The sequence below is a fragment of the Sorex fumeus genome, unplaced genomic scaffold, assembly GCF_029834395.1.
Source record: "Sorex fumeus unplaced genomic scaffold, SorFum_2.1 ptg000008l, whole genome shotgun sequence".
NCBI classification, from domain to species: domain Eukaryota; kingdom Metazoa; phylum Chordata; class Mammalia; order Eulipotyphla; family Soricidae; genus Sorex; species Sorex fumeus.
The window spans coordinates 235,001-255,459 of record NW_026606065.1 but is presented as its reverse complement, the minus strand read 5'-3'; the positions used below and the strand labels follow the sequence as shown (position 1 = coordinate 255,459).

The following is a 20,459-nucleotide window of genomic DNA, read 5'->3' as shown; positions in this document are numbered from 1 at the left end:
GAAACTGGGGGCGGGCTGCTGTGCAAAGTGCCAGTGATCAGTCCAGGTCCTCATACATATATTCCTCCACTGTCCACTGTCCATGACTGTCCACTCTCACTGTCCTCCCGTTATTCATCAATTTGCTCGAGCAGGCCCAGTAACGTCTCCATCATGAGACTTGTTGTTACTGTGTTTGGCATATTGAATACATCACGGGTAGCTTGCCAGGCTTTGCCGTGCAGGCAAGATACTCGGTAGCTTGCCGGGCTCTCCGGGAGGGGCGGAGGAATTGAACTTGCGTCTGCCATGTTGGCTGCATGCAAGGCAAAGGCCCTCCCCGCTGTGCTATTGCTCCAGCCCACATATATTCATAATATGTATATTATACATGCAAAGTATATCTGTTCTACCACTGAGTTACATATGCTCTATATCCCAGCCTGAAATAAAAGACATTTCTCTAACAACAGCTCAAGAGCTCTTTAGGTTCTACTTAAACTTTCTTAGAGCCCAAAAAAATTTCTAGACTTGCGGAGCTGAAGAGATAGGGCGTTTGCTTGCACGCAGCCACCGGGTTCAATTCCCAGCATCCCATATGATCCCCTGAGCACCGCCAGGAGTAACTCCTGAGTGCAGAGCCAGGAGTAACCCCTTGCATCGCCAGGTGTGACCCAAAAAGGAAAAAAAAAATTTCTAGACTTGCAACTCCTTAACAGTTATAAGTACTATTAATCTTGGTTCTGAAACCAGTCCCATCTTCTGTAAATATTTTTTTGTGCAAGATTAACTTGATCAATCACACTGCTGCACTCTCAATTCCAGAACAGTAATGTTCCACGTTTATGTTTGAGAGTAAACTGCGTGAAAAGGGGATTACTAAACGTCTATGGACTGCACTTACTCGGTTTATTTGACTTTGGAACCACACCAGTCAGTGCTCAGGACTTACTCAGAGATCACTCCTAGAGGCTGGAAGTAGTTGTTGTTGGGGGACGGTATGTGGTGTGGGTGTAAGAAACGCAAGCAAGGCAAGTGCCCTCCCGCCTCTGGCTACAGTCAGTTTTGACAGAGTACAGGGCAGACACTTGCCTTGCACACAACCACCCATATTCAATCCCGGTTCACCCCTTATGGTACTCCACGCCAGCCAGGAGTTATCTTTGAGCACAGAGCTAGGAGTTAGCAATGAGTACTGCTGAGTGTGGCCCAACTCCCCCCAACGCCCACAGAAAAAGAAAACGTTCTAATACGGGATGCGACCAAAACGGGCCAAACCAATTAGCTTAAGCAAAAATTACACAGAGCCAAAGCTGGAAGATGCCTCTCATAAGAAAATTAAGTCAGGGCTGGAGCAATAGCACAGAGGGTAGGGCAAACTTGTACGCGGCAGACTCGGGTTCAATTCCTAGCATCCCACATGGTCCCCCAAGCACAGCCAGGAGTAATTCCTGAGTGCATGAGCCAGGAGTAACCCCTGTGCATTGCCAGGTGTGACACAAAAAAAAGCAAAAAAAAAAAAAAATCCAAGATGAAATTATTCCTATATTGATAGTCCTATAACATAGGCCACTAAGCACTCAACATGCAATATTTCAATAAAATTATGTTTTTGAAGACAGCCTGGATATATTATTCAACTAAAACTATGTTACATGTTAAATAATTTGGAATGGGTTAAGGATATTTGTTTTTACTGTAACAATACATATAGACCGAATGATGGCCATTCAATACCTCTATTGCAAACCTCAACACCAATAAGGAGAGAGAGAGCAAAAGGGAATGCCCTGCCACAGAGGTGGGGTGGGGTGCGGGGGATGGAGTGGTGGGAGGAATACTGGGATCATTGGTGGTGGAAAATGGGGCACTGGTGAAGAGATGGGTACTCGATCATTGTATTACTGAAACGTAAGCACGGAAGCTTGTAAGTCTGCAACTGGACCTCATGGTGATTAACAAAAAAATAAAAACCATGACTAGCAGAAAATTTTTGTTTTGGTGGCCACACTCAGTGGTGCTCAAGCACTAACTCCTAATGGTTGCTCAGGGGTACTCTGGGCAGTGCTCAGGAGACCGTGAGTGCAGTGCAGAGGATTGAACCTGGGCCTCTGCACAACTCCCTAGTCCCTAAACATGTTTAGATATGTAACAGCTTGCATTATATTTCTACTACTTCCAGACTGTTTTCTGTGAATTGAATGTATACAACGTACAGTTTTTTTTTTTTTTTTGCTTTTTAGGTCACACCTGGCAATGCTCAGGGGTTACTCCTGGTTCATGCACTCAGGAACTACTACTGGCCGTGCTCACGGGACCATATGGGATGGTAGGGATCGAACCCGGGTCGGTCCGCATGCAAGGCAAATGCCTACGCGCTGTGCTATCACTCCAGCCCCACAATGTACAGATTTTTATAAATGACAGTGTTATCATGTTAGACATACATTTTGAAACCATGAAAAGCAAAATAGGGCTGGAGCGATAGCACAGTGGTTGCAGCCAACATGACTGACTCGAGTTCGATTCTTCCGCCCCTCTCGGAGAGCCCGGCAAGCTACCGAGAGTATCTCGCCCGCCCGGCAGAGGCTGGCAAGGTACCCGTGACGTACTTGATATGCCAAACACGGTAACAACAAGTCTCATGATGGAGACATTACTGGGCCCGCTCGAGCAAATGATGAACAATGGGAGAACCGTGATACCATGAAAAGCAAAATATAGTGAATGCATTAACTGAAGGGTTGACAAACATCAAGCTACATCTCAACGTTTTAATATTTAATTTACTGAATGGCTGGAGCGATAGCACAGCGGGTAGGGCGTTCGCCTTACAAGCGGCCAACATGGCCGACCCGAGTTCGATTCCTCCGCCCCTCTCGGAGAGCCCGGCAAGCTACCGAGAGTATTGGATATGCCAGACACAGTAACAACAAAGTCTCCAATGGAGACGTTACTGGGCCCGCTCGAGCAAATCGTCGATCAATGGGAGGGCCTTTACCTTTTACCTTTACCTTTACTGAATGGCAATTAAATGTAAGGCACTGTACTAGATGTGATGGTAATGATTTAGCACCATTTTCTTTTAAAGAACAGGTTTCTGAAAGTTCTGAGGAAGGAAAGAAAGTAGCCCACAGAAGAGAACAAGGACTTCTCTAGAGTAGAGAGAGCCCCAGAACACAACCAGAGTTAAAGTTCATATCTCAGGAGGGGAGATATGGTCGATATGAGCTGATAGCCGGGGCAGGACACAAACTCTCATGCTTGGCCAGCACATGTGCTCTTACTATTTTTCTGACCTCCAAAGGTTTATAATCTGACCTCCAAAGCCTTCACACATCGGAGTAATCCCTGAGCAGTGCCAAGTGTGCCCCCCCAAAAAAAAACAAAAATAAAAGTAACATCTAACACAGGGCATATTTATAAATAAGGTCCTTTTAATTATAATTGTCACACTGTACTCCCATTGGTTATTTATTTGTTCGAGCTGGCCCAGTAACGTCTCCACCATGAGACTTGTTACTGTGTTTGGTATATCGAATACATCACAGGTAGCTTGGAGGCTTTGACGTGCAGGCGAGATGCTCTCAGGAGCTTACCGGGCTCTCCAAGAGGGGCAGAGGAATCAAACCAGGGTGGCCATGGTTGGTCATATGCAAGGTAAACGCCCTACTGCTGTGCTATCGCTCCAGGCCAGTTATAATTATCAAAGTAATTTTAAATTCTATGTGAAAAGCTATTTTCAGCTACTGAGAACTTCTGGGAAGCCTTCTGAGAAGACAATAATTTTAGAGAGTCTAGAACTTACTGCTTCATATTTCTGAATTTTCAGAAGTCATTCAGCACTAGGCAAGCTTTGTTGGAAAGGAAACCCTATGGTGCTCAGGGTTTACTCCTAGCTCTTCTACAATCAGGAACCCACTCTGGGCAGGGCTTGGGGGGACCACACGGAGTTGCTGGGGATTGAAGCCAGGCCAGCTACTTCCAAGGCACCTTACTAGTATACTATCTTGCAGGCAGGCAGTGTGTTTAAAAATTGGTACTTAACCCTGATTTCCCTCCACTTCACTATAAAACTATACAAAGTATTTTTCAAGGTAGTACAATTAGAAAAGATGGTGCTGAATACTTCACTGATGACCCTGAATATAAACCAAATTTTAACATGTTGAGGGTCTTCTTTGTATATGACACTAGTCTAAGAGAATGTTCTTTTGTTATTTGTCTTATCTCTCCCTGCCCCATCACTTCAGTGCTTCTCAAAGTATCCCTCTAGAATTTGAAACAGGCTCTATCACAAAAAATGGCATCTCCAAGTTTTTTTCCATCTCAAGTCCCTGGAAAGATTGCTCAAAAGGCAGAGCGTGAACAATGAACCATCTGGCTAACTTGAAACAGTACCACTAGGAGTGGCATTAGATCTCTTAAGAATTTATGGGAACCCAGTACCATGTGAACTTTACTTAAGCTAAATCTAGCTATAAAATAAGCAAGGTAGCAACAAAGGTCCAAAGGCAACGTAAAGGAGAACTGATCCACACAACTGAGTTGAAGGAAAGGGGATTGGAAGATGGATGTGTTGAGGTCTTTGAGGGAAGGCAATGGGTACATTGTTGATGAGTCTGGTGCTCAAATTATGAATATGGGAAACAATTTCTAACAGTATTATAAACCAGATACCCAATTAGAAGTTTTATAAATTTTAGAATAAAAATAAAATTAGCCCAACATACTACAGTCAAGCAGAAACCCTTAATCATTTGAGAATCTTGGCAATTATAGTAAAAAACGAATGAAAAACTTCCTTTACACTGAGTTACTATTTAAATTTAGTTTCTTCAACTCAGATGAGCATGGCACATATTATTCAATAAACAGTTGGAAGATATATCCTCATGTACTCAATGTAATTAAAAACTACCCCAGAAGTTCACGGTAGGTCTATCCAACTTAGTTTTATAAAACTCCAGATAGTAGCACTAATTTACTATCAGATTTTTTTTAATTGAATAACTGTGAATTACAAAATTACAAGGATACTGATTGAGTTTCAGGTGTATAGTTTTAACACCAATACTTTCACCAGTTCACATTTTTATTTCTTGAGGTTATTATGAAAGCAATAAAAATGCTATACATTTCACATAATATTCATAAAATTCTTTAACAATATCTATAATAGATATTGACAAGACAGAATTAACTTTTGTAAGGTTTCATTGTTGAGACCAATTACAAATAGCTCAAAGTAATTGTCCCCTTTTAAGAACTAGGTTTTTTAAATATTCTTAAAATGGCTTATATACATATTCAACCTCTTCAAGTTTCATAACTATTTTTCACCACTATATGAAGCAATTATTTCGGGGGGGAGTGGGGAAGAGTAGCACCCAGTAATGCTCAGGGGTTATTCCTGGCTCGGCACTCAGTAATCACTCCTGGTGGTCCTCTGGGGACCATATGGGAACCAGGGATCAAACCCTGGTTGGTTATACGTAAGGCATGTACCCTACCTGCTGTACTATCACAATCCAGCCCCGTATGAAGCAATTACTGATAATAATGGAGAGAGGGAAATTAGTAATCGCCTTATAAACACTGGAAAAAATAAATAATATTAGCAGTAGTAGAGAAAATGTAAATGACTTGGAGTCTTCTTGCAATTAAAAGCAGTTCTCATATTTTCAAATATTTTTAATGGGTATTTAAAAGCCATCGTCTTCCCTCTACATATGCCTTTAAGCAGGGGTTGATAAATCTGACTTCAAAATATAAGTCATGTTACAAATGTATAGTACAATTGAGAAAAAAATTAACTTATTTAACCATAGAAAGCCGTAACAAGACTTTTATATCAGGAATATTGTTGATCATCTTCATCTACCTAAGGCAAAAACTTAATTTTCACTAAAGATTTTTGTTACTTGAAATGGAATATAAATACTAAGTCACAATAAAATGTAGTCAAAGACAAGGGAAGTAGCTATTTATACACAGCTATCACTGGAAGGCTTGGACGAACTAGAATCAAATTATTAAATCTTAAATCAGAGATCAGAGCACCAGTATAGCGGGTAAGGTGTTTGCCCTGCAAGCAGCCAATACGGATACAATATCCAACATCCTATATAGTCCCCTGAGCCCTACCTGGAGTGATCCCTGAGTGGAGTCAAGAGCAAGTCCTAAGCACCACCAAGTGTGACCACCCCCTAAAGACAACTGAATTTTAAAGCACAAAATGGCTTTTACTTATTTTTATTTATAGTGCTATTATATATTCTACAGATATGCAGTATCAATTGTGTCCCTTATAAATTTGGTGATATATATATACATATAATATGAAGTTCATTGTATTAACTTTCCAAAAGACGTTTAGAACTTGGACAAAAAGGCCACTTCAGATCTATTCATAAGTAAATGTTCAAATGTAGCTGCATGCAATGAAAAATGAACAGGACTTTATCACTTACAATACGCTGTGACGTAAGAAAGCAAGAGTTGACATGCAGACCTGCAAGTGCAGAGCAATCAAGTGCTGACTCAAACAGAGGTCCAAGAATAGGGTGATGGCTCGAAAAGGGTGAACAATTGTTTTGCATGCAAGAGTCCTGGGGTCAAGTCCTGACACCACATGGAGCCAGAAGCACTGAGACAGGAGTATCTACCTTGAAAACTGCCAATTGTATGTCCAAAACAGGAGTCCAAATAGATGTGCTAAAAACTTGTGGATATATACTGAGGAGGGGAAAAGGTGGGGAACATATGAATAAGAACAGTAAAGAATGAGGTCAGATTAGAAAATTAGCTATGTGCCAGTAAGACTAGAGTGATAAATATAACAAAGGTCTAAATCAAAGTTCCTTTGGGTCTGGAGGGCTGGAGGGATAGCACAGCAGGTAGGGCATTTGCCTTGCATGCAGCTGACCCGGGTTCGATTCCCAGCATCCCATTATTGTCTCCTGAGCATTTCCAGGACTAATTCTTTAGTGTGTGAGCCAAGAGTAACCCCTGTGCAACTCCAGGTGTGACTCAAAAAGCAAAAGTAAATAAATTCCTTAATACGTTTTCATACTAGACAAGACTAAATTCTGTCAACAGCTCTTCAAAATAAACTTTAAAAAAGGTTATCATCCCAGAGAAACTGCACATGAGCTAAGATACTTGCCTTGCACTCAGCAGACTCCCAATTCAATTCCTGCCACTACATGATTCCCCACATCCAGTGCCTGTGTCCCAAAAATAAAACAAAATTATCATTTCCTTGAATCAGTAGTGCAAAGCTAAAGGTGATTGCTTAGCATGTGGCTGTAGCAGTGACCCTGTTTCAAATTCCTGCACCTCCCAAGGTCCACAAAAGCACAGTCCTTGAGCAAAGATCTTAGGTGTGGCCCAAACAAATAATAAGGCATAAGGCCCTCCCGTTGATCGTCGATTTGCTCGAGCGGGCCCAGTAACGTCTCCATTGGAGACTTTGTTGTTACTGTGTCTGGCATATCGAATACTCTCGGTAGCTTGCCGGGCTCTCCGAGAGGGGCGGAGGAATCGAACTCGGGTCGGCCATGTTGGCCGCTTGTAAGGCGAACGCCCTACCGCTGTGCTAAAAAGAAAAAAAATATTAACATTCCCAAAGTTCCAATCTCAACTATCTAGGAAAGAAAATAGTAAAACAAAAATGTTCTAATGATTGCCACTCAATGCCTCTTTTGCAAACCACAGCACCCAAAAGGAGAGAACAAAAGGCAATGCCCTGCCACAAAGGCAGGGTGGAATGGGGGGTATGGGGGTGGGAGGGATACTGGGATCTGTGGTGGTAGAAAATGGCACTGGTGGAGGGATGGGTACTTAATCATTGTATAGTTGAAACCCAAGCACAAAAATCTGTAAGTCTACAACTATACCTCTTGGTTTGTCACTAATAAAAATTAAAAAATAAAAAATTTAAAAAAAAAATAAAATGTTCTTGTCTATGAAATACCTGAAGTTACCACCAAAGATGGTTCACTAGGGTCAGGGGTTTGATAATGAACACTAATGCTGTATTGGCTCATATACGATTTCTGTAATATTTTTAGAAAACATTCGCATTAATAGGGAAGCAAACTTTTTAACTATAAAAAGAGGGCTGGAGCGATAGTACAGCGGGTAGGGCATTTGCCTTGCATGCAGTCAACCCGAGTTCAATTCCCAGCATCCCACTGTGGTTCCTTGAGCACCACCAGGAGTAATTTCTGAGTACAGAGCCAGGAGTAACCCCTGTGCATTGCCGGGTATAACCCCCCAGCACAGTGGTAGGGCGTTCGCCTTACAAGCGGCCAACATGGCCGACCCAAGTTCAATTCCTCTGCCCCTCTCAGAGAGCCCGGCAAGCTACCCAGAGTATCTCGCCCGCACGGCAGAGCCTGCCAAGCTCCCCGTGACGTATTCAATATGCCAGACACAGTAACAACAAAGTCTCCAATGGAGACGTTACTGGGCCCGCTCGAGCAAATCGACGATCAACGGGAGGGCCTTTACCTTTACCTATAAAAATAAAAATCCCTATATGATTAGACTATTATTTATTCCTGGCTGAATTCATTAATGTAGTCACATATTTAGTGAGTTATACCTAGAACTTCAGAGTTGATACTTAAGCACTAATTTCAAAGATTAAATCACTAAGATAAACTACTAACAAAAATAAACCCATGCCGCTTATTTAGGGTCGCAAGCAGTATAAAAAGCAATTTAGGAAATTAGGGAATAATTTGACTATGAACTATCTTCAAGTTTTTCCCCTCAGAACACATAAGTCCTGAAACCAGAGATAGTGCAAGAGTTAGTTGTCCTCCAATGTGGTCTACTCCAACCCCCAATATGGCATATGGTTCCCTAAGTAGAATCAGAAGTAAACCTTGAGCACCACCAGCTGTATCCAAGCGACACCCCCCCCCACCCCCCGCCGCCAAAAAGGGAAAAAACCACTTCCCAACGAAAAAGGAAAAAACAGGTCCCAATATTTACAACAGTGAGAAATGTCTTATTCATGCCTCCATAGAGTAAGGATCACAAGAACATAGCAAGGCTGAGGCCATAGCCATAGTGTAATGGGTAGGGTATTTGCCATGCATATGGCCAACCTGAGTTCAATCCCTGGCATCCCATATGGTCCCCCAAGAACCGCTAGGATTCCTGTGTCCAAAGCCAGGAGTAACCCGAGTTATCACTGTGTGCAGTCCCAATCCAAAAAACAAAACAAAAAAAAAAAAATGTAGCAGGAACCAGGAAAGATAAGTCAAAGATCTGGAAGACATTTGCATATGGAAGTCTTGGGTATGTTCCTTGGAACTACATGGTCTCTTAGCAATGCTCAAAGCAACCCCTAAGCACTAAAACAGTCCCTACTCCCCAAGCCCTGTCAATGTAAGAGGACAAAAAATTGTAATGCCACAGGAAATGTCCTATCCACACATAGAAGTTATTGAGATAAAAGGTGTTTTTACGTAACATTTCCTGTATTTTATGAAACTAAACCTTCACAACAAAGTACAAATCAGATAAAGCAAATCTTTGAAGATTGCCAAAATTAAAGCTGTAATTCACAGAATGTTGAAATCCAGAAATATACTAAAACATAATCTTTAATAGGCAAGGAAATTCAGGAAACCAAGAAATTATTTGCGTGTAGTATCTTAAATGCATCAATGACCAAAAAAAGCTTCATCCACCTATTGGGGAAATTAAAGTCAGAGAAGTCAGACTGCATTAAAACACAGAGCATTTTGCCTTCACTGCCTACCATAAACTTATGTGAAAAAGTTATGTCAGATTTCTAAATGGGCTGGAGCAATGGTACAGCGGCTGGGGCATTTGCCTTGCACACAGCCGACCCAGGTTCGATTCCCAGCATCCCATATGGTCCTCCAAGCATTGCCAGTAATTTTTGAGTGCAAAGCTAGGAGTAATCCCTGTGCTGCACCGGATGTGATCCAAAAAGAAAATTTAAAAAATTAAAGAATGTAAATAGTCGACTAAAAAAGCATGCCTATGTCCAATTGACTGTGTCCGAGACATACTAACAATCTTAATCTTGTATTTCCTGGCATGTATATCCAAAAAGTACTGACATTAAAAAATTACCAAGAGGTGAGTAGGAGATGGAACAAGGGTTTACAAAGTCACTTGCTTTGTACCCTCACCAAATGGGAGTTCAAATCCCCAGAAACACATATGGTCCTTCACACATCACTTGTGGGTTACTCCCAAGCACCGAGGCCTGAACAGCCCGAGTACCACTTGGTATATCAATCACCCTCCCTTCAAAAAAACTAGTCGGGGGGCTAAAGAAAAAAACACTACATGCTTTGCAGGAGGCTCTGAGCTCTGATTCAATTCCCAGCACAGAGCAGAGTATCTCCTGAAAATGCACACAGCCCAAGAACCAAAAACATAAAACCCCAAATTCAAGAGTGAACAAAAGTGCATCATAAGACTACTCTGTTAAGTTATATAACTTCAGAAAGTTATTTTCTATAAATATATAAAAAGCTTCATTGATAACATGGAAAACTAAAGCCTAAAACAATCAACTCTATCCAACTATTTTAATCCAAGTTTCAAAATGTGTATGTACCCTTCCTTCCTGAAAATACTACCTCAAAATATAGTGAGGAAACTAAGAAACCTTAGTGAAATCCAGTACAGATTATTTTGAAAAAATAAACGTTGGATGACAGAAATACAAAGAACCCAAAAAATATCAGGGAGATTAGAAACTTTTTCAAAAATTTACATCTTGTCAATACAGGATTTGTCTATGAACTGTGTCAATTAAAAACACATTTTACTCATCTAAAAAAGGAAACTGCATCATATACGTAGGCCTTAGCATTAAAATGCTGGCCTGGTTCATCAAAAGTTGCCAGAAGTGGTTGCCAGTTTCCTTAGTAGCACTTGGGAGTCCCCCACAACAAAAACAATCTGAGTAAAGATTAAAATTGTAAGTGCTCCTTCTTCATATAAACCAATTATCTTTGTTGTCACTAAATGTTCATCGATTTGCTCAAGCGGGCCCAGTAACATTGTGAGACTCGTTACCGTGTTTGGCATATTGAATACATCACGGGTAGCTTGCCAGGCTTTGTCGTGCAGGCAAGATACTCTCGGTAGCTTGCCGGGCTTTCTGAGGGGCAGAAGAATCGAACCTGGGCCGATCGGGTCAGCTGCATGCAAGGCAAATGCCTTACCCGCTGTGCTATCTCGCTCCAGCCCTTCATTAAATAACTACTTTTTACCTTCTTACATTATTTTTAGGCTGTCATACTTTTATTATAATAAAATGTATTGGCTACACTAAATTAAAAAATTTTTTAAAAAACCCTACATTTTAGGAGCTTAAGTGATAGAAGATAGGATGCTTGCCTTGCATTAGAGCCAATCCAGAGCTTATCCCTGGTAGGCATATATTTCCCCCTAGTTCAGCCAGGAGTGATCCTTCAACTCAGAGCCAGGAGTAAACCCTGAGTACAGTCAGGCATGCCCCCCCCCCAAAAAAAAAGGGAAAAAAAATTCAGCAGCACCTGTACTACTTCATAGTTTAACAGGAGACATAAGAAAATCACTTATAAAGTATCATATACAGCAGAAAACAATTTAAAGAGATGTGGTGAAACCTTTTATAGTTAAAAAACAGCAAAATTACCAGTAGATTTGTGTACTTTTTAATAATAAAATTAAAAAAATTTTAACTGACTAAAATAAGTTAAATTCATATGGGCAAAATAACAATGAATTTACGCCAAAAACTTCGTGTAACTCTTATCACTACTCCCATCAGGATACAGATAAATTTAGTCTCTCCAAGTGATTTAACTTCAATCTACCAACAGGAAGGTAAATGACTTCATGTGATGCCATCATTATTTTGTTATCTTGAAACGTGAAGTATGAATTACTTTTAGAAAGCTTTGGAGCCTGGGAAATAGTTCAAAAGACCGAAGCATATACTCTGCTGTGACTCTGGGGGGCTTAATCCCCAACACATGGTCGGTCTCCTGAACACTACAGGAAGTGATGATCGCTGAGCAAGGCATAGCACCTAAGCACCAATTAAGAAGCACCACTAAAAAAAAGAAACAGCTTTTTTCAAGAATATGGCTATATATCCTTCTTGGTTTTTTTCAGGCTTTATTACTTATCCTCTACTATGATCTGCAAAGAGAACATTATTAATACTTTATGGACTCAACACCAAGCAATTGAGCATTCAATCTTGAAACATTCTTTCCAAAGAAATGCACACAGATGAGCCCTACTATGTAAGGTCCATAATTTTTCAGTATCTTGAAATTAAGCTGAACTTCAGCAGTAAAGGAAATTATGGAGTCTGGTAGTCTTAAGTATCACAAACAGAAAAAAGGTCTATAAATCACAAAGCCAATTGTTTCCTTCAATTTTGTCAAATAATCAGCCTTAATCTACTTTAAAATATTAGCATTTCGTGCTAATGTTGAAAAGCCTGCCACGTTGTAAATTAAAGTGGTGGAAATTTTATTCCTTTATGTTAACTTATCACAATTAAGCCTAAATGTGCAAATGTCCAAACTATTTTTAAATAGTTGCCTAGAGGACCACTAGACTTCCCTGCCCTCAAGGAGCTTCCATTCTAAAACTGACACAGTAAAAATTTTTAGACCGGGGGGGGGGGGGGGGGGGGGTGTTTGGACAATACCAAGAGGTGCTCAGGGGATCATTTTATTTCTGGCACAGTTTGGAGAACCAGATGGGGTCCCAGTTTAGCCATGTGTATGGGAAGTGACCTACCCACTGTATATTTCAAAAAGTTTACTGGCACAGGTACATCTTCAGTACCTGTGCCAGTAAACTTTTGATCCAAATTAATGAACCTTTATCATTCTACAATGTCTTTTAAAATAACTTTAAGTTAGGCAGTGTGAGTAAAAGTCATGTTTTTAATATTTAAGTATTCCTTTATGATTTCTACAAATTCATGTTTTTTAACACAGGATGTAATTCTGACAAATGTCATCACCAATGCTTGCAGATACAGGGAGCTGAATACACTACATTTTTACAAATGACTATTGTAAATACATGTTTGTTTCATCTTAAGTAGCCTGAAATGTATTACTATGCTAAAATTGGGAAGTTAAAGTAGTTTTAGAAGCACAATAGGCCCTTTAATACGATCCCAGTGGCCAGGGACAGAAAGAGTAGAGCAGGTAAAGTGCTTGCACGTGGCGGACCCAGGTTTGATCCTAGCATTCAAGCACCAGAAATGATTCAGAGTGCAGAGGCAGGAGTAATCCTGAGCTCCTATGGCCGTGGTCCCCCAAGGGTAGTGTGCGTGCCTAAGACCCGGATCCAAAGTCTAGAATATATTGCTGGGTAAGGCAATTACCTTTCATGGGGCTGACTGAGGTTGTATCCCCAGCACCATATGGGTCCCGAATCACTGCCGATAGTAATTCCTGAGCAAAGAGTCAGGAATAAGCCCTTAGCAGAACCAGGCATAGCCCGAAAATTCAAAGGCCCAAATTCAATCCCTAGTACATGATCCCTCAACATTGTCTGCCAGGAGAAACCCCGAGTATTCATCAGAGTAGTGCCTGAAAACTGCTAGGTGTGACCTAGTATCAAACAAAAAACCACTAAAGTTTTTACTTCTGACCTAAAGTACATGTACCTACTTTTTAAAAGTAATTTTGTGTTCAAATGTGACAAGACTAGCATCTTCTAATTCCCATTAAAAATAAATCAGGACACTAAGTTACAGACACAAGAACAAGACACTAAGTTCCAAGACACAAAATTTTAACACAAATGTAATTTTTCAGGAGGCCAGAGCTCAGTGGACAGGTTCTCCATCGGATCCCCAGCACATGCTCCCCACAGTAATGCAGGGTGTGGTCCACAAACAAAAGCAAGTTCTTTATTTGGTTTCATCTCATATCAAACACTGAAATATCCACGATGTTAAGCAATTCTTCTGGTAAATTCTACATTTCTATACTTAAGATCACCTGGCTTTTTATAATAGCTTATCCACATAAGTCATCTTCTTTGAAAAAGTAGACATTAATTTATAAATTATGGGTTCCAATCCTAGAATTTTCTCCGAAACAAGTTGTGCCAAAAGTCTTTCCCCCTAAAATTGAAATCTTTAAAAAAAAAAAGGAAAACCTTTCAAGCATAAGATAGCCTCTTAACTCCTGCAAATTAGAACTTTTAAACCAATTTACAGAAAATTTAAGAATAAAATGGGTCATTGTAATATAACCTAATCTTGAAACTAAAAAATGAATTACATTTAAGTTGGAAACATGTATCCTTTTTTAAAATTTTCCTCACCCAGTCTTTTTCTGTGATGATTATTTCAAGCCAAATAGGCAACATAAATGATTTTCAAGGTGTCCCATTTTGCTGCCTCGCACATGACTGACCCCACCAGCACTAGCACTATGCTCCGTTGTTCAATTTCCTTGAGCGGGCCCAGTAACGTCTCCATTTTGAGACTTGTTGTTACTGTGTTTGGCGTATCGAATATGTCACGGGTAGCCTGCCAGGCTTTGCCGTGCGGGCGAGATCCTCTCGGCAGCTTGCTGGGCTCTCCGAGAGGGGCGGAGGAATGAAACTAGGGTCAGCCAGATCGGCCGCGTGCAAGGCAAACGCCTGACCCGCTGTGCTATCACTCCAGCCCAATCCCCACCAGACTATTATAAAATGATAAAAACTTGTTTAGTATAAATTTTGACAAATACAAACTCTAAATGCCCTAATAAATTTCCCAAAATTACATCGTTCCTAGGCCCCACAAAATCCTAGAGCTGAGACAAGTCCTGCTCACAGAATATATTTACAACCCTCCCCCATTCTTTTAACATAGTTTAAGCTACCTAACTTAATCTACAGTCAAAGTGCAACATTATAATAGTTACATTTGCTCACTCCCCTCTCAATTACTTGGAATTCTCCATTTGTATCTTCAGAGAAATACACTGAGAGTGGAACAACACTGCATGATGTGGCATGTCAGAAAAGCAGTCCGCTGGTATGTGACATATTTTATTCATCAAATAAAAGTGAAGAGTGCACTATTTATTCTATACATCTCCCCATTATGTGTTGAATTAGGGACATGGGGCAATCTGGTTTTGACCATTGACTACTTTGAATGTATGGATAACCAAAAGGTGAAAGAGCTCTCAAGACTCGTGTCTATTTAAAAAGCTGTTAAATGAAAAGCAAGATGGAGGACACCCACAATAATTCTTGGACTCCTGGAGATCCTAAGACATGCTACAAAAATAGGTCTTTATTCTTAGGAAAATATAGTCAGAGCTAGCTTCCTTATGCTATACATAAAATCTTAACATCAGAGGCAGTACAGATAGTACAGATAGTTTTTGAACTGATCTCCAAACAAGCACAAACCCACTACGTTGAAAAGAACAAGTAATTTGAGGTTTTTGGCAAAAGACAGTACTTCACATCTAATCCAAATCAAAGAGCCTGCAGACAATTTTCAGTGAGATGAAAGGAATGAAATAAATATAAATTCTATGGATAAATACAAATGTAAGACAATTTAAATCGTCTAAAAGAATATTTTAAATAAAATACTAATCAGGTACAAGCTTTTGTTTCTCAATGCCAGACTTCTAAATGTTTATCAGACTACTGTTAATATCATTAAAAACCTATTGAACCAGAGCATTAATTACAATACTGATTTTCATTTATAAAAAGTTTTACCCCCCAACGGAGTGCATCTGGTCCTGAAAAACATTATAGGTATATTACTGAAGGCAGACTGTGGTACTAACGTATTTTATATCCTAAGTACTCTTTAATTTTAAAAAGTGACAGACCAAAAAGTCCATCTACTATTTGCCCACAGTTAAAAATATCCTTGAATGTTGGTTCGTAATTAGCATCTTAAGAAAAGTAGTGGCATGCCCTATTGAGTGGTATGATTACTGATTATTTAACACTATACTTTAAAACACCCCCAAATCTGTTGTATTTTATGCACTGTTAATGGAATTCTTCATTTCATTATACCCACCACTGAATTCCTGTGGTAGAAAAAAATTTGTGGCATATATCATTAGGGAGAAAAAGGTCATGGTAGAGTGTTCTTTTACAAATCTAAACAATCATTTACTCCAGGGCCAGCCTCCTTCCCTTAAATGCATTATTTCCTGCTGCTAATTTCTCCCCTTAAAATAGAGACTACATGTCAGGCTCTGTAATAAGGTGATCGTTGTTTCTAATCCGTGACTTTTGGCTTGGAAGTCAAAAAACAATCCTGAAGGTGACAATTTTTTCTCTCTAGCATGATATTCAGTCTATTAAATAAGTCTTCAAACATATACACATGAATACTAGAGATCACCCCATCAGTTCATCTCTATGTTGCTCCTATTTTATCATGAGAAAATATTTCTATTTTGTTAGATGAGACTTGCTGTAATTTCTCATGGTGCTAAAAACACCATAATGTGTGCAACACTTTCTGTGCTCAATTCCTTCTCAATTTCTAATATCTGATCCTGTTGCACTGGCTAAAAATCTTCCCTCAACAAAAACCAAGTTTGAGAGAATACAGTTAAACATTGTTTTCTCACAAAGCAATATTGTGAAATTCAGTTAACTAAATTGATGATCACTTTTGATTGCCAAGTAGTCTGCAGAAACAAAATCTTGCGTCTGTTTTGGTTAGGTAACTCAAGTTTCCTTTTTGAACAATCAAAATATTCTAATACATTTTCCACCCCAAGGAAGGGACCTGACTAGTGGATTTAAGACCCATTCCTTGAAAATATATACAAAATTTCTTTAACTTGTCATCTGTCCAATCTTTGAAGCTGTCAAAGCCAAGAACCCATAAACAAATCACAAATATCAATAACCTACATTAGTTAACATTCCCCTTTTAACAAGTTGACATTTTTACTAAATTAGTTATTTTTGCATTTCCATTTCTCATATCCCATGACATTCCATATAAATTGCATTATTGCTTTATAGGCCACACAACATTCAAAGTATGTTTATATGCATTGCCTGTTTTCCTTGATCTCTGGTAAGAGTTTGATGCTGATTTACTACAGAAATTTTAAAGTTTGAAAATATCAGTTAGTATTTCTTCTCAGAACTTAATTTTTCACATCACTAATCACTACATGCATATTTAGCTCTGATTATATTGCTCAAAAACTGCACCCATTATCAGAACAGTGCAAATGATATTTAATTTTAAAAGTAATTATAATGGCTTGAATTCAAAGTTATTCAACGAACACTGTCAAGTAATTTCACTTGGATGTGTATATTTCATCACCTCTGTTTACATTCCCATCAATTCTTCACATTTCCTTCATCAGATTTCCCTCCCATATATACCCAAACTAATGCCAAATAATCTCAAACCCCACAACTCTGTATTTTAATGTTTTTAAGAACACATTTGTGAACTCACAAAAATGTTCATCTTTCGACTTTGATAATGCAGTTCTTATGTCAAGCAAACTCACCCTAAAATTCCAACAAATAATTCTGAGAATTAACTTAAACACCTTGACAGTGTCCCTTTAAAAAGGGTATGACAGTAAAGTGCCAATAGGCATGGCAATGACCTCTTTGATGGGATCATTTAACTCCTTGGAACTAGAAAATGCCAGCACCAAGGATTACACTGAGATTCAATTTTACTGAAGGCTACATTTAGTTCACCCACTTTGCACAACCTATTATACTTATGTCAGAATGAAATGTAAATGTCTGTGTAGCCCTCAAACTTACACTAAAATTGAGATGTACTTTAAAAAAGCACGGGGTAATATATAAAATCAGTGGCAGAAAGTTTCATTAAGCACCAGGAACTAATTTTTGTCACCCCATACTCATTTTGTAGGTAAGTTTCAATAACCGGCAAGGCACATTTACATATATTCCAATGAATACTTATTGACAAATTTTAAATTACACTCTATGTCCCAGCTATCCCAGTAACTGACATACAACATACTAAAATGGTTTATTAAGATAACAAAAAAAAATCAATTAATGTGAAACATACAGGCTATTGGCAACCACTACTCTAGAATTATGTAAGTACAAATAAACATACTGAAATGTGTGCAATTCTAAGTTTTAAACCAGAATATTTCTACACTAACACACATTTATATTAATGACACATAAAAAAAATAAAAACTTTATTACAAAAATAAGTTACACTCGCCTCCAGCTTACAGTATAAAACAATTTTATTTGCAGGAATGCAAAATGATTGTTTGCCATGAGTATTTTGAACATATGACATGTCTAATTTCTTGTTAAATTTTCATTTACTGGGGGAACTGGTGTGTATAAAACCTTAATTAAGTATAATAAGCTCTGATCATTGTGGTGCCTATTGGATATGATATTAACTGCAGTATCCCTTTGGGGAAGGGGAAAAGGGATTCCTTTACACCAAGTCCAAATTAAACTATAATTCCACTTTTAACTTTAAGCTATCAATTTAGGACTTGGCAAAAAATTTTTTGAGGTTGATTTGATAGAGGATGCTTCACCACTGAACACTCACTGTCATCAAGGTGCTTTAGAAAATTAAAAACAGCACAAATGATTGTACTCTAATCTACAAGTTATCATGACCTGCATAAGAAATGGAAAGCTGATTCACATTTTTGCAGTGATCAGCAATAAGAAATGCACTAATGAAACATACCTTTTACCTAAAAAGCTAAACTACAGCCATATACTAATTTCTATGATTTATGAAAAAACTTCAAAATATCCAAATGTCAGGCTTCGCTGTACAATTGTCAGTTTTAGTCTGACTTTTTATAAAGGGACACTGCAGTATTTAGTACAAGTTCGGATGCACTTTTTTTGAACATCTGATGTCTTACAAAAGTAACATCTTGCTAAACTATTATACATCCAAATAACTACAATATCTGAAGAAGCAAGGCTGCTTTTTCAGCCACAAAATACGACAAAAGCAAGGCCTGTTATGATGGTCATGAGGAAGTCTTACAAGCCTCTGAAACTAAAGGCAACTAAGAATGTTACATTTGGTATATTAAATCTTACCCTCATATCATTTAACAAGCCTTGCTTTTATCTACAAAGATTTTTCTATGTACAGTACAGACAGGGTATAGTTCAATCCTCTGCTACTGAGGTAGTTAACCAACCCTTTAAAAAAGGTTCTGAAAAGAACCACTATCTGGAATGCCTGACTAACCAGCTCTGATGATTACACCTGAAACTGCATATCTGAACACAATTCAAAAGTGATTACTATAAAAAAAAGATAAAGACAATCATGATTAACCTTGGTGAGCAGAAATAAAATTTAAGGATACCAACAGTGGCAATCATCTATACCACCGCAATAAAATTTAAATGCACAAATTCAAGAGAATATTTCAGAAAACCACTGCTGGGATCCTTAATTTAAAAAAACAGGGGAAAAATCTACTTAGAGCAGATTTTTTAAAGAGAAGAACTTTATTCTTTATTAAGATATCATGCTAGAAGTTATGAAGGAATTCTGGTGGAACACATTTGGAAAATAGAATAGCTTTAGTTTAATAACTTGCACTGCAGAGAAAATTGTTAAAGAAATTCATATCAAAGTCCAAGTATTAGTTCAATGTCCTGTATTTGATTCCATGATCTTCATAGGAAGGTCTTCTGCAATAGAATATGCTCCTATACAGCCGAGATATTTAAGGTTGCTTGATTTCCTTACCATTACTCCACTGCAAGCTTCTGGTGTAATCCCACATAGCAAGTCAGTCTTCATTGTAACAGGTCAGGACCGGCCTCGACCCCTTTTCCCTGCTAGCCAGGTAACAAAAGGAATCAGTTAGATAAATCACTTCAAATTAATAATGTGTACATACATAATGATAACATTAAAAAATAAAAGCTTTAACACAGCAATTCTTAATATAAAGGCTAACCAAAAAGTTCTATTGGCTTTTTGTTTTAAATTGAGGTTTTGGGTTACTTCCTTTTTATGCCCCTCTATGATGGTAGAAAAACTGAACTGAGGTTGGAAAACCTCATGTACTTACAAACTGATTTTAGTTTAAAAAAAAAAAAAAGAAGAAAGTAAAGGTAAAGGAAAATCTAACCAAAGTTACACCTTACGGCATTTGCTTTTTCAAGAAAATCCAGTTTGAAGCACGAATCATAAAATAAGCAGAAAACAAACATTGATTTGTACCTTGACATTTGAATTTCATTTATCAACATTTTTTTAAAGCACTCTTTCGTGTATTTTTCACATGTTGCTTTACTGTCAAGTGAATTGTTTAAATTTAGCAAGGGATGGAAGTTCAGAAGTGGAAAATGTTGTCAAACGTTGTCCTTGTTAACTAGAATCTACACCCCTGAAATTCTCTTGTCTTCCCATTTTTCTACATATAGACCAAATGGTCAAAGTCAGACTA

General features: G+C 38.6%; 1 protein-coding gene across 2 annotated transcripts in view; it reads right to left on the bottom strand.

The window, feature by feature from the left end:
• Positions 1-15,275: 15,275 nt before the first annotated feature.
• SYNCRIP (synaptotagmin binding cytoplasmic RNA interacting protein) overlaps positions 15,276-20,459 on the bottom strand; it is a 42,248-nt gene continuing 37,064 nt past the window's right edge. The window contains exon 12 of one of the 2 annotated variants that reach the window (XM_056110077.1): positions 15,276-19,845. In XM_056110077.1, the coding sequence (XP_055966052.1) occupies positions 19,804-19,845 (42 nt within the window). In that variant the 3' untranslated portion in view covers positions 15,276-19,803. The remainder of the gene's footprint in view (positions 19,846-20,459) is intronic. The other variant, XM_056110078.1, reaches the window with a different exon arrangement.